At 35.5% G+C, this 14,417-nt stretch overlaps 1 protein-coding gene across 1 annotated transcript in view; it reads left to right on the top strand.

Moving 5' to 3' along the window:
- Positions 1-14,417, top strand: part of TRPM5 (transient receptor potential cation channel subfamily M member 5) — a 749,498-nt gene that overhangs the window by 411,940 nt on the left and 323,141 nt on the right. Inside the window, exons 12-13 of the mRNA XM_044058928.1 lie at positions 2,527-2,650; positions 6,739-6,884. Of these exons, the coding sequence (XP_043914863.1) occupies positions 2,527-2,650; positions 6,739-6,884 (270 nt within the window). The remainder of the gene's footprint in view (positions 1-2,526; positions 2,651-6,738; positions 6,885-14,417) is intronic.

Below are 14,417 nucleotides of genomic sequence, written 5' to 3'. Positions count from 1 at the left end.
ATAAACATCTGAGTTTCAGATATCATACCCTTCAAAAATGCTTGATAATGCAAATCATGCTCTGATAGCAACTTTCTAAGTATATAAGACTGATACTTAAAATCTTTTTGTGATTTTAGATGTTTGTGTCTGATTGTTGAACTAAAATGTTGGGAGGGTATGAGGATAAAATGGGTTGAACTACATGGTTCTCAGAGCAACAAGCAGAAATACACTTTTAGGTAAAGATTTATGGTTTTGTTTGTTCATTCGATCACAAGCAAACATCTGGTATGTAAGCAGTCATACAAGGAGCTGTAACTGATAGTCACAGCTGTGTGTGTTTAAATACTTGATTCCTGCATCCCGGAGTAGTTACAGTATAAAAGATAGAATAGAGTGTAGTAAACAGGAGGATCGTCACATAACCCATGGTCTTTGGATATGATTCTTGGTCTTCTTGTTTTCTTGAATATTGACACTGTTTTTATTGCTTAGCTGTTCATAACTGGACAGCATGAAGCCTATGAGTATGCTGTTAATATTTTAGCTATGATTTTTGCAGTCATGTAGATGTACTACAGTGTTTGGTCTACAGTGGTTTGTCTGCCAGTGTTTTTCCTGTAAAATCTGAAATAAGTCTTAAGTGAATTCCAGATCTCTGATCAGTGCAAAACAGGTACAAGTTACTGTTCCTGAATTTGTGCTATGAAAGTCTTTTTCTATTTGTACTCGGGCACAAATGTCCCTGTACCACTCCCCTCTTCTGTTATATTGTTCTCTACCGACTTGATGCATTACACTGTAGCATACTGTGACTTCATCCAAACCAAAATCCTTAAGCATGGCAAATTTAGTAATTCTCTGTATTGTACAAGTTGCCAGGATATGTAAAATATGTAAATATGTTATTAAAATGCACCATTTTATTTATTTATTTTTATTTTTTTATTTATTTATCATTTGTTGACCGGGAAAGTCCGACTAGGTTCCACAGAGCCTGTTTTCAGCAGATGCCCGGAGAGAAATGCTCCAGATGCATGTCTTTGGAATGTGGGAAGAAACCGGAGTACCCGGAGGAAACTCACACGAACACAGGGAGAACATGCAAACTCCACACAGAAGGCACCCCAGCCGAGAATCGAACCGGAGAACCTCTTGCTGTGAGGTGACAACGTTAACCGCTGCACCACTGTGCAAATTTATTTTTCTTAGGGAAATATAGGGAAATTAGAAAAATGTTTAACAATGGGTTGTGTGTAAATCATTGCCATGCAATGTATACTTTAGATATTTATTTATATAATCTGCAGATGACCTACAGCACTCACCAGCAAGCTACCGTGCCCCTGATGTGCCCTAGCAAGAAAGGAAACCTGGAGCCACCACTGTATACAAGGGAATAGAAAGACTGGGAAAGGGTGTTGAGGGGAATTTGGGGCCATTCTAACAACAGACAGAATAAATAGAGTGGCAATATGAGGACAAAGTCATAGAGTGTAAGAGTAGAGAAAAAAACATATGTATAGGAGAACTGCAGATGAAGAGTTTCTATCAGTATACCATCAGATAAAAACAATATAAAATAGTAAAAAGTGCAGTCAAAATATTAAAAAGTAGCAAGGCAGTGATGGTTAATGTCTTACAAGTCACCAAAAGTAATAAACAAGTAACTTTAACAGATCAGCCAGCAATCAACATAAGTATATAACCTAGTGTAGAACTATGTGCCTGGAGGATGTATGAGCCTTCACAATGGCAAGGATCAACAGCCTATCCCACACAACTTCCTGTATCAGTTATGTCTTATGTAGTGCTCCTTACTAGTGATTGCTTTGCCTTCATTTTCCTACAGACACTATATTTAGCAGAAGCAACTGCGCCAGAATGAACAACAAAGAAAAAAAATGCTTACATTTGCTAGAGATGATTGGCCATAGCTCTTAATAATGTGTGTGTGTGTGTGTGTGTGTGTGTGTGTGTGTGTGTGTGTGTGTGTGTGTGTGTGTGTGTGTGTGTGTGTGTGTGTGTATTATGGTTGCCACTTTTTCAAGTGTCCAAAGAGGGACTTTTTTTTTTAATGAAAACTTAAAATCCTATAGGACTAACATTTGCCACAAGCAGATCTGGACTATACTTTTTTTGGCAAAATAAAACCTCGCAGTTTTAGTAATTGAGTTGTTTCTGATTTTCCTATGACATTATGGTGCTTCAGGTACAAAATAATTTATACAGATGTAATAGGAATCTTATGAAAACTTTGTTTTAATATTTCAGGACATTAGTCATTGTTCTTTCTTTTTTTCTGGAGGACACAGCTGTCCAAATAGGGGCTGCTCAGAATAAATAGGGAGAGGTGGTAACCCTAGAACTCATTTGTATATAAATCCACTTCAAAACATTCTAAACTATTACTGGATTCTGCTTTAGCAGCTCTGTCTGATTTTAATATTCAGAATTACTTTATTAGATTTTAAAATGAACCGTGTGTTTCACAAAGTCTGAAAACATATATATATTTTTTATCCACCTGAACACTTGTTTTAGGGTCAAGAAGCTGTACCTGCTGCTTTAGCAGCCTGCAAAATTCTTAAAGAAATGGCTCATCTTGAAAAAGAGGCTGAAACTGCACGAAGTATGAAGGACAACAAATATGAGCAATTTGCTTTAGGTATGTAAGAAAATCTGAAATACTCTTCATTTTTCAAAGTTTCTTTTTAATACAAGTCAAATGTATATTAGTAGCAAATAAGAAATCATGTAATGTTAACATAAAAACTAGCATGAGGCTATTCCCATTACTTTATGAGTGAACTTCATTTTCAGCTACAAGGCATACTTTGTAAGAATACTGCATATAAATGGAATTGCTGCATTTGAAATTGATGGTTATGGATAAATGCATGCAGTATTTACTTTAACTAAAACACCTACTACCTAAGTCATACTACTAGAACACAGTGCTGACAAACTGATTATGACTTTGTTGGTACTTACCTATTATCACAACCAGATTTGTAATGCTGTCTAACTCCTAATGTTTTCTTGAAAGGAGTGAATGTTTGAGTAAGAAGGTGTCTGTTGACTCCTACTGATAGGTTTTTCTGGTTAAACATGAGCAGGAAGAAGAAACGGAAGCCGGACTTTGGCAGCCAACTGCGAGAGGGACACATATTTCTTCGTGCATGCATTTCTCTTTAAAGACAGCGCGTAGAACCATGTGCTCTATTACACTGACCACAGATTCAGGGCAACTGTGATCCTCTATGTGTTTTAAACAGGATCTGGAAAGTCAAGCTCCTTCTTAAGACTTTTTGTGAAAGTGTACAAAATGTACGGTACTTTCCTAATAGTATCTTTGACATCAGTTTAACACCAATGTGGCTTTTCCATTTTCTGTTTGGTGGACCAAGCAGCTCAGTCTTCAGATTATTAGCCTCCAGTCTGGAGTCCTGCTTTCTGCTGCTGTAAAGCACTCTGAACGGTAGGGTAACATCAGTCTTACACACCGCTATCCCGTCGAGAAGGATTTCAGTGTTGTTTTCTGTTTCAAAGTAAAAGCGATGAGATGCTGTGGAAAACTGAAGTTAACTTACCATTCCGATTTGTTGTTTACAACAGCAGAAAGCAGGAGTGCAGACTTGAGACTAATATCTGAAGACTGAGTTGCTCGCTGAATTCACCGCTTGACGTATTTAAAGCACGCTACCCGCAAAATCTAAAATTTTAACCCTTAATCGTCTTACAAACCCACCACCAATATCCTAGAAGACTTTTTAACAGTTCACCCTTCCCGATTACACTTATTTGTTGTAGTTTTAGTAAAAGAGAAGAAAGTATACCATGTCACAAAATCTGGTTGCGATAATACGTAAGTACCACTTTGTTATATGTGATTGCAGGACATCCCAATGTGAAGCAAAAAACATATTGGCAACCATGTAAAAATGGAACAGTTCAAGTTTAATGAAAAAAAACTTCTGAATGTGTAGGACTAGGCTTGAAAATGGAAGCTGTCATTCATAAATTTGCTTTAATTATTACTGTTGCATTTTTCAACATCACTTTCTTTTTGAAACCTTTTCATTAAAGAATGCAAGTATTGATTTCATATCCTGTCCACATGGTTTTGACACACTACTTCTAGGAACCTTTCTTTGGGGTGCAAAAATAATAATAATTCTGTTGGAGTCTGAACAAGCATTACTTAATGGTTAATAGTTCAGTTTGTCAATAAGACATTCTAAATCCTAATGGTTTAGGTCTTTAAATTAGAAATAGAAGGTATGGGATCTGAGTCTGTCCTTTAATTATTGGCTAGGCTTATAATAGTCTGCAGACTGATAGCCTAGCATTCACCTATGAACCCATGGAAAGAACTCTGGAAGTGTTTTTCACTGAAACCACTGACTGGAGGAAAAAATACAGTACTATATAAAAAGCATGTTTTAGTGGGGCAGGGAGAAGCATTGCCACCTCACAGCAAAATGTTCTCCTTTTTGGTTCTCAGCTTTGCAGACTGTAGACTGTGTCTATGTTTTTTTTTCTGGGTAATCCAGTTTCCTCACACATTTCAAAGCTATGCAGTAGGTGGACTGATTACTCTAAATTATCCATAAAATCAACAGATACACTATAAATTCTGGCCAAAACGTGGAAAGATGACAAAACTACAGATAAGTGTTCATCAAACTGAACAAACACACATATCTAGAAATATATTTAGTGAATTTAATCTAGCAGATAAGAATTTTGTTTCACGTATGAGAAGAAATTTGGCCTAGATCAGAAAAATGGCCACTATTACATTCTAGAGGTGCTCTGATAAAATATATACACTGTAAATCCATAGACAAAACTCTAAAAGTTGCCAAAGTTACACCATACTAAACATGTACACATGTGAGCACACACACACACACACACACACACATACACACAGTATACTGGTTATAATATTTTTATTCCAGATTTCTACTCTGTTTCTATTATTGCCCTACGTCAGTAATAGACATATTAAAAAAATACTCGTCCTGAATCTGAAAACTATCATCTGCCATTTTCATGTTATGAGCTATTCCAAATAAACAATTCTTCTGTAAGCTTTCTGTCCAAATGTTGCAAACTGCCAAGTGACAAGGTTACGCACAATAAGCTAAGCACATACTATGGATAGTTTTCAAGTTCTTTAGCCAAAAGTTTTATTTGTTGCCTGACTGTTTAGTCTTTCACCATGACTCTTTCTACAAATACTGAAAGGAATCCCCTCTGTCTGAAATTTTGATTCACTCCTGCTTTTCTTCTTTCTCCTTTAGATTTGTATCCTCACACCCCCACTTGATTATTTCTGAGGCTTATATCATATTACCTCTTTACCCTGCTTTGAAGGGGAATAGTATTAACTCTTTCAGCTTTTCCCTGTAGTCTTTTGCTATCCAGGATGTCCCAAGGCCTCTCCTACACCCATCCTTGTTTAGGATGTATTTTTCAAATCTATCTTTTTCATCTGAGGTCTGTATATATAAGACTTGAAATGGCTAAAAAACTTTAACCTGATGAAGTTCTGGATGTGAAAGCTTGTGTTCTGTTAGAAAATTGTTTAATTAAAGTGTCTTCTGCAGTAACCAGAACCAGTCTTTTGGCTTTTTTATGTCTTATACCTCTGTTTAGTCTTGTACAGGCTCATAACAGGTAATCTTTGTCTAGCCTTTTATACAATGAATGGCCCTGCACTCTTTGAAGTATTCCTTTACCTAAACAGAACCAGTGGAAAAGCAATCACTGCTCCAGATACCTAATTGTATACTGCCATATTAAGGAGATTAGTTGGCACAACACATACCTAACCCAACGTAATCCCCATTTCTGGAATATTCTCCCATAGATAGCAAGCAGAGTACGTCCTGGACAACCTTTAAGTCCAGTTCTGGATGACTAGATGGATGATAATAAATTTTCTCATGGGTTTTGCGGGGACAGTATACTCATTGGAGGAAACTACTAATCTCTGACCAGTACTGGGTCATATTGATGAGGTTCCTGGAGGTGTCGTTGGTTGTAAGCTTATTAAGAACCTATGAGCCTGTCTTTATCCCTAACACTACAGTCACTCACAACATTTTCTCCTGCTCTTTCTCTTTTAATGTTAGCTCCATACAGCTTGTATTCTATCACTAGGTTATTGAATTCACTCTGATTACATATGTTTACAAAATTCTATTTGTCCTAAATCACTGCACTTACATAAAGCAGCATTTATGAAAATGTTAAAATGTTATACATTTTGAAATGTATGGCTCTATTAGTATGAGGATAAATTAAAAGGTCTGCTTTATTTCCTAGCCATTTTACATTCTGTGGTGAATGCAGAAGTATCTATTGAATTATACAATGGCAAGCTTGGAGAAGCACAATTCATTTATCCCAGCATGAGCATCCCAAAGCCAAATCTGACTCAATGATAAAATTTTCTCCCTATGATGCAGTAATTTATGGTTAGAATACAAACTGGTACAGACCACCTCCACTTTTATGGAGTTTAGGGGGCTATGACCACCACAGAAAAAATAAGTTTTTAAGCCCTTTGAGAAACAGCAAAGCATCTGTGCAAAATGTCACTAATGGTGAGTATCATCCCTCTGTTAATGCTTGGTTTCAATAAATAATTGTATTTCAAGTAAATATATTGGTTATGAAAGTGATTACATATTTCATTATAACTATATCAAAAGTGTAATATCTGTTGTCTGTCTTCTTTAGAATTGTTCAGTGAGTGCTACACAAACAGTGAAGAACGTGCCTTTGCTTTGCTGGTAAGGAAGACCAAATACTGGAGCAAAGCAACTTGCCTACAGCTAGCTACAGAAGCAGATGCTAAAACATTCTTTGCACATGATGGTGTACAGGTACACTGCTTTGTTTATTATTTTTTAAACTAAGTACATTTAGCATTAACAGTGAGATACTGATTTTGAGTATTACTAAGGATTTGGAACAGAATGGAACATCTTTAGTTAAGCTACAAAAGTCACTGTTAACGAAACCCATCTGGCCAAAAGTATGTAACCTAAACCTAAGTTATGTAGATAAACAGTAAGTAAAGTATGATTTGGAGACAACAGTGATTTCTTGTGTTTAGAAATTGGGTGAAGCATGCACTTAAGCTTGCATCCATGATAACTTGTACCATAACAGATTATACTGTTGGAGTAGGACCTACTCCAAAAGATAAGGAGTAAAACAATCAAAGAAAAGTGCTAAAAGACTCCAAAGAACACTACAGCAGAATGTAGGTTTAGTTATTTCATTCATTTAATCACACAAACTACTTCAGAACAGATGACAAAGAACCACAGTAACATACTTATATATAAAAAGCTGTTAATCAGCTGATCAATAAGCATTCACTACCAATCATATTGTATTTAATAAAAAATGAACAAGTTCAATTAAAAATACTAAAAATACTTCCAAAAAATACATATGTGAATAAATGCTAAAACCGCTTTACAACTTTACACTTTTTTGTTATTAATAAATAATCCTATTTTTCAACAAACATTTAACATTTATAGTCCAATTTAAGCCAAGTGCACATTCTGCATTTAAAAACACTTGCCATTTTAATTCCATAATCTCCAAGGCAGTATTATAATCAGTCACACAGGGCCAAGGATCCCCAAAGTCCAAAACAAATTTTCTATAATTTCTACACTTGTGGGCATGTTTAGCTAAAGCATTAGTGAAATTACTTTTTTTAAAAGCTAACCGATCCTCATATATCCTCTTATATAAGGCCCTACTCGTTTTCCCTACATAATAACTTTTGCAGTCTGCACAAGATGCTAAATAAACTATACCGGCACTCTTACAACTAAATCTTTTTTTTACTGTAGACAGTTCTGTTTAAGTGTTTGAAATAAACACTTTGAGAAGAATTAATAAATTTACACTGTTTATAGTTATAACAGGGGTAGGATCCCACTGGACCCCCCAACTCCTGTACTTTGTAAAGGTTCACCGAATTCCAATATAGACTTAATACTAGTGACCCTTTTATAAATGAATGATGGATGGTCTCCTAATACTGTCATCAGCCACTGTTCCCTAAGATGACTTTCCAATTATTGACCAAAATCTTTTTGATATCATAAAATCAATACAAATCGGGAGAGGAAACGCAGAACTCTTAGCTTTTTATCTGAACCATTTTGTTCGCTTTTAGGGGTAAATACACTTATTAAAATTGGAGAAAACCTAGTACACCTTACCTTCATAATTTCATCTTTAACATCTGAAACTTTTGATAGTGGATACCCTCTTTGGACAAACATAGTGATTAGTTTTTCAGTCTCTACTTCAAACACATCATCACTAATGAATCTACTTAAACAGATAATCTATCCCTGAACCAAATTCATCTTTATAAACATAGGATGCATAATTTTAAAGTGTAGAAAATGTTTGTATAAGTTTCTTTCTGAAAAATAGTGCTGGAAAACATTTTGTTAACAGCATCAATAAAAATACTGACATCCAAAAAAATTATTTTGGTATCAGCACTACTTAAAACAAATTTTAATCCTGCACTTTTGGAATTAATGTCATCCAAGAACACCAATAAATTCTCCTTACAACCATTCCAAATAAAAAGCAAATCATCTATGTATCTCCTATAAAAGGAGACATATTTGAAACAACCACTTTTGCCAACACCAATACTTCCCACCAACTTAAAACCAAAATGGTGAAAGCTGGTGCTATCTTGGCACTCATCACCACACTACTATTCTGTTGATAAATTATTCTGTCAGAAACCAAAAAAATGCTTTTTAACACAAGATCCAAAAGCAAACAAATGGTGTTTACCTTGACTTGTCCACAATTAGTATTATAAGTCAGAAAATCTTTAATAAACCTAATACCTATTTGTTGGTCAACAGAAGTATATAATGAAACTATGTCTACTGTGACTAACATAGTTTCAGAACCAGTAAACACATAATCTTTCAATAAATTAAAAAATTCCCATGAGTCTTTCAAAAAATATTCTGTCTGTAATGTGAGGGGATTTAATAAGCTAAATAATGAGACAAAGTGACAGCTTTACCTCTCTTGTGAGATATTATTGGTCTAAATGGTGGATTTTCCACGTCTTTGTGGATTTTCGGTATTCCAAACAAACTGCCTAATAATGGCTCTACCATAAAGAGAAATTCAAAAGTAGCTAAATCAGTATAACTCTGATTTAATAAATCCATCAAAAAGTTGTCTGATTCGGCAAAGCTTTTTTCCATAAAATCTTTACTAACTATATGATAACAATTTTTATCATCTTACAGTTTACACATAGATGCCTTGTAATCAGAAACACTCATAATGGCCATTCCATTCCCCTTGTCAGCTTTCATAAATCAATATTCTTTGCACTTCCTAAAGGAATTAAGGGCATCAACTTCACTCTGACTTGAAGTGTAAAATGTATTTTTCTTTTTCTTATCACATAGACTCCGCAAGTCTTTTTCTTATCACATAGACTCCACAAGTCCTTTTCACATAAGTCAGAGAAAACACCTAAAGTAGACATTAGCTTGGGGTTAACGCAACTTGCATTTCTACAAGTTAAATCCATAATATGCTCAATACCATTGAATGCATACTTCAGAATCAAATTTCTAATATAAAATTTAAGATTGATCATGGTTTCTATAATAGGTGCTCTAACTGAAGCCACAAAAAGAAAATCCCTTCTCCAAAACATTAATTTGGTTAATAGTAAGTTGTAAATTACTCAGATTATATACCCTATTCATAAGAACTATTTCTTGTGACTCTTTCCCTTTTTCTTCAGTCCTTAGTTCCCCTTCCCTCTCCCTTTCCCCCCTGCATTGTTCTACAGCAGGGGTCTCAACTGAAAGAAGAAGAAGGACCTCTTGTCACAATGACCTCACCAACAGAATTATTTCTGATCTCTCTATCAACATTAACATTTCCCTTGCTGTTATGGCTAACAGTGGTGTCAGAAGAAACAACATTGTTACCAGGGTCTATATTATATGCCCGAAGATTTCTTACTTCAAACATCATATGATCAACACCATATGGTCGAAGTTAGATAACTTCGAACATTTAAAAAAATAAAATAAAAAATAAAAAAATGAAAGTAATGGGTTAAAGTAGAGGGGGCAAGCCCCCCTGCACCCCCCACCCCCGCTCTTTAAATATACCAACTCTGAGATCGCACTACAGTGTGGTAAAGAGAAATTTCCCTTTACCGCACTGTATAGTGTGGTCTCAGACTTGGTATATTTAAAGAGTGGGGGGTGAGAGGGGTGCAAGGGGGCTTGCCCCCCTCTACTTTAACCCATTACTTTCATTTTTTTTTTTTTATTTTATTTTTTTTAATGTTCGAAGTTTTCTAACTTTGACCATATGGTGTCAATCATATGGTGTTCGAAGTTAGAAATCTTCGGACATATAATATAGACCCTTGTTACCACCATTGTCAATTTGATTATCTCCAACAAACTGGAATACAGAATTACTGTTGTTTCCCTTATGTAAATACGATTGATTACTACGATAAGCTGCAGAGTCACAAGCTAACTTGTTATGTTTCCTATGAATTAAGGTAGTTATGTGTCTGCAGTTCGGGACCAATATTATCATACAATGACTTGTTAGAACAAAAATCACAATCATTTAATATAGAACTATTTAGTTCCATTATTTCTGTCTTTAAAGTCTCCACTCTTTCTTTATTGTGTTTAATTAACAATTTTAATACTTCGACTCCCATATAATTGCATAAACAAGCCAACTCTTTGAAAATCCAGTCAGAAACGGAAATACCGTTGGGAAAACAATAACAACTGAGTCCCAACAGAACTTGTTTATGTTCTACATAAGTCTACAGATAAAAATATCATACTCTAATAATCACAATTTGACTAATTTCTTTTCAAGTTCAAAGATTCTGGACTAACAATAGGGATGAACTGTTATTGTCTGTTGAGTCCCATTGACCAAAATAAAGTTATTTTTAAAAACTTCAACTGAAGTAAATGATTCACCAACAAAACATGAACAAAAACGTCACAGCTACCATGCACAGGTTCGGCAATAACCGTTGAATCACTTCCGGAGCTGAATGGAGAACACTGCCGTGTCTGAGGGTGGTCTGTTTTTATAAGGAGTAAAACAATGATATAAAACTAAATGGAAGTTAATTATTTATTTATGTATATTTTATTTTTATTTTTTATTTACCTTTTTTTTGTATTTGCTCAGACTGAATAAATAATATGTGATCAAGTGTGTTTTGTATTCTCCAACATATATGTAACTTGTCTTTTTTGTCATATTGTTTTTTTTATCAGGCTGAATTTGTTTCAAGTATATATTTGTAGAGTATGTGGAAAACATTTATGAGCAAGGGTGTCGGTACTAAAATATTCATATAGTTATAGCATGCCTTATACTGTTGCATATTTAAAGATAATGTCTAAAGGCACAAAATGACCTCTTGTTCTTGCATTAAAAAAGTGTTCACACTCATCTTTATGTTTTGTTTTTTGTTTTTTTTTTGCCAGACTGTCAATTTAACAGTTTGGAAATTACACAACTAATTTACAATTACCTACCTATGCTAATCATAATTATTGTTTGAACCCAAAATGACATAACCACCTCCTACTGTAAACATGGTTCAGTACATTTTGTCTTCCCCATTCAGAAGCAATCTTTTAAACTTGTATTTTTTAAAGGTTGCAAAATGCACTTTTCTTTTCTTTTCAAATAAAAAAGTGGTCACATGCATAAAGATGGGGTGGCACATGTAGTTGGTAAACTGCCATCCTCTAGGTGTGTGTGAGAGGGAGAAAGACAAAACGAGAGCAATAGAGAGAGATAGATGCAAAAGAAAGGCCTCGCCCATTCTCATTATCTTGCCTAGCAAACTCTATGGGTGATGGTGGTGGTTCACAGGGTCACTGTAGGAGTCAGCAAAGATTCAAAATCATGGATGGAGAGATGCAAGACAATGAAATGTCTTTCTTCATACATGACCCAAAATCCAATAAAAGAATTGAAACAAACAGCTGAATATATAGACCTTTGCAGAATTTCAAAGTCATTCAGTTATGGAACTTTCAACGGTACTTATGTATTATTGCAACCATATTTTCGTGGTTGCGAATCTCACTTCCTTCTATACAGACAACTGCATGAAACAGTGTAAAGTGTTGCTAAAAGTCATTATTACTGTCCCAAAACCCCTCCACGACCTTCACAGACAGAAAATCATTAAAAAATCCTCTTCCTGTTTGACGTGCATAACGGATGTATGCTTGAATTGTCAAGGAAGCAAACTGTCGAATGGAATATTTATACCGTGAGGAGAGAAGGGAAACACAGATGCAGGCATGATCTTTTTTGCTAAAGTAAGACTTGTTTCAAAATGTGTAAACATAGTGGACAGTAAGCATTGCAATGTGAAAGTTGCCGTATAGTAATGGTTGTCAAAACTGAGGGTGGATGTTGATAGCTGACTATGGGTTCCTGATTCCAGGTACTAAGAACACTACAGAAAACATGTTACTGCATGTGGAAGCACTTCTTCTGGTAGTTTGTGGCATGTTGCATCTTAGCATATGTTTGACATTCGTTAAAAATACAAAAATAGAGTAAAAGCATCCTGTGTGTGTGTGTGTGTGTGTGTGCGTGTGAGCAATTAAAGTGAGTAAGACAGCAGCCCTGACAGTTGAAGCACGTATGCACTTTACTGCAGCTACATGACATGCTGGCGTTAAAGTGCATACCTAAACAGCAATATAAACTTTGTACTTTTTTACTGAAAACCCTGCCAAAAACAACCCTTAGTGTGACAGAAATCATGTTGTCTGACACTATCACACCATTAACACTTAGATTTAAACATCGGGAAGCAACCGTTAGGATCAATAAAATCTGGTTGCGATAATATTTAAGTACACTTTCAACTAATATGCAATACAATGTACTGGAGAGTGCAACTGGATATTTATGAAGGCAAAGAGCACAATAACAACAGTTCAGAAACATTGACTATGCAACCAACAGATGTCACACATGCAGTATTCTTGAGATGGGGTCAAGAATTATACATTTTTTAATTGTAGAACTATATGAATAATTGTATACACTAATATTAGATATGTTCTGGCGATCCCTAACGGGAGCAGCTGAAAGAAGAAGAAGATATGTGAAATTTATAACTGTTAATTTAAGTAATGATAAGCTGAGTGTAGTAGAACGTATCTGTTTTCATACCTATTGCTTATCAAAAGCCAGTTTATCTCATTTTGGAATGGAACTCTGTGCATTTGAAGCAGTTCAATTTACAATGTAAAAGAAAGAACTATTATGTTTCAATTTGAAAACACTAACCTGCAGAAAAAAATGAACCAGGTCTGTTCTTTCTCTTTGTTTGAAGAGCTTGAACTTGGGATACTTCTAACCTGCAAGGAAAGCTGAATGAGGACTACTTTTCCCTCTTTTTTGCTGAATTGGATCTTGCCCACTGGCTCCCCTTGCCTCATTGTACTGGCATGTTTGTTTGTCTCTTGGTAGCAAGAGCCAGGTACTCTCTGGTGTGTGTGGGAACCCTATGACACATTCATTCCCTTGCTGGAGTGTCATTTCAGACCTTTCATTCTTTGGAGAGGAAAGAGTCAGGTAGTTAGGAGTGGGCTAGTCTACTAGGACTGAAGGACACCTACTACTTCTTCTTAGAGTTCCTAATTCTGCAGTCACTAACAAAAGCTCCACTCTATCTGTTGACAGTGGTAGCATGGGATCCTTTACCCACCAGCTGACCCCCACCCAGAGCAGCTCATGTGCAGCAGGCTCATCCTTTAGGTACTATCATAGTGGCAAGGCAGGACCACACCCCACCCCGGATATACAGGTGACAGTAGCCACTGAAGCCAGTAATCAAACATTATTGCACTGATGTAACTGTTGTCATCTGTCCAGTTTAAAGAGAGACTGTTTGGATACAAGATACTAGAATTTAATAAATTAGTTATCTCAGAAGAATATTCAGAAACTGAGATCTTAGTACCAGATTAATCAAGTTGTTTTTCTAGGCAGGTGTCCTGTCTACTTACAATAGAAAATGGGGGTTAAAGCTTTGTTCTTAATATAATGGATTCCAAATATTCGCTAAAAACAAGTGATTTGTATACCACAGAAAGACTTACAAACAGTGATTTTCCTGGCAGTTAATGTGATGTTCCAGGATGACAGGTTCAATTTCTCCAATTGCATTCATGCAGTATGGAATTAAGTTTCAAAGTTGTCTTATATCATTTTCCTTAGATATAAAAAAACTGAGAGAGAAGTGGTCAGTAATGAGTTTAACTTTATTGTTGATGTTTTGCTGTTGGTTTAATAGCAGG

This window comes from Protopterus annectens, chromosome 17.part0 (genome assembly GCF_019279795.1).
Source record: "Protopterus annectens isolate FY-2018-M chromosome 17.part0, PAN1.0, whole genome shotgun sequence".
In the NCBI taxonomy this organism is placed as follows: domain Eukaryota; kingdom Metazoa; phylum Chordata; order Ceratodontiformes; family Protopteridae; genus Protopterus; species Protopterus annectens.
The sequence above is the reverse complement of the archived record's forward strand: the minus strand, read 5'-3'. Positions and strand labels throughout refer to the sequence as shown.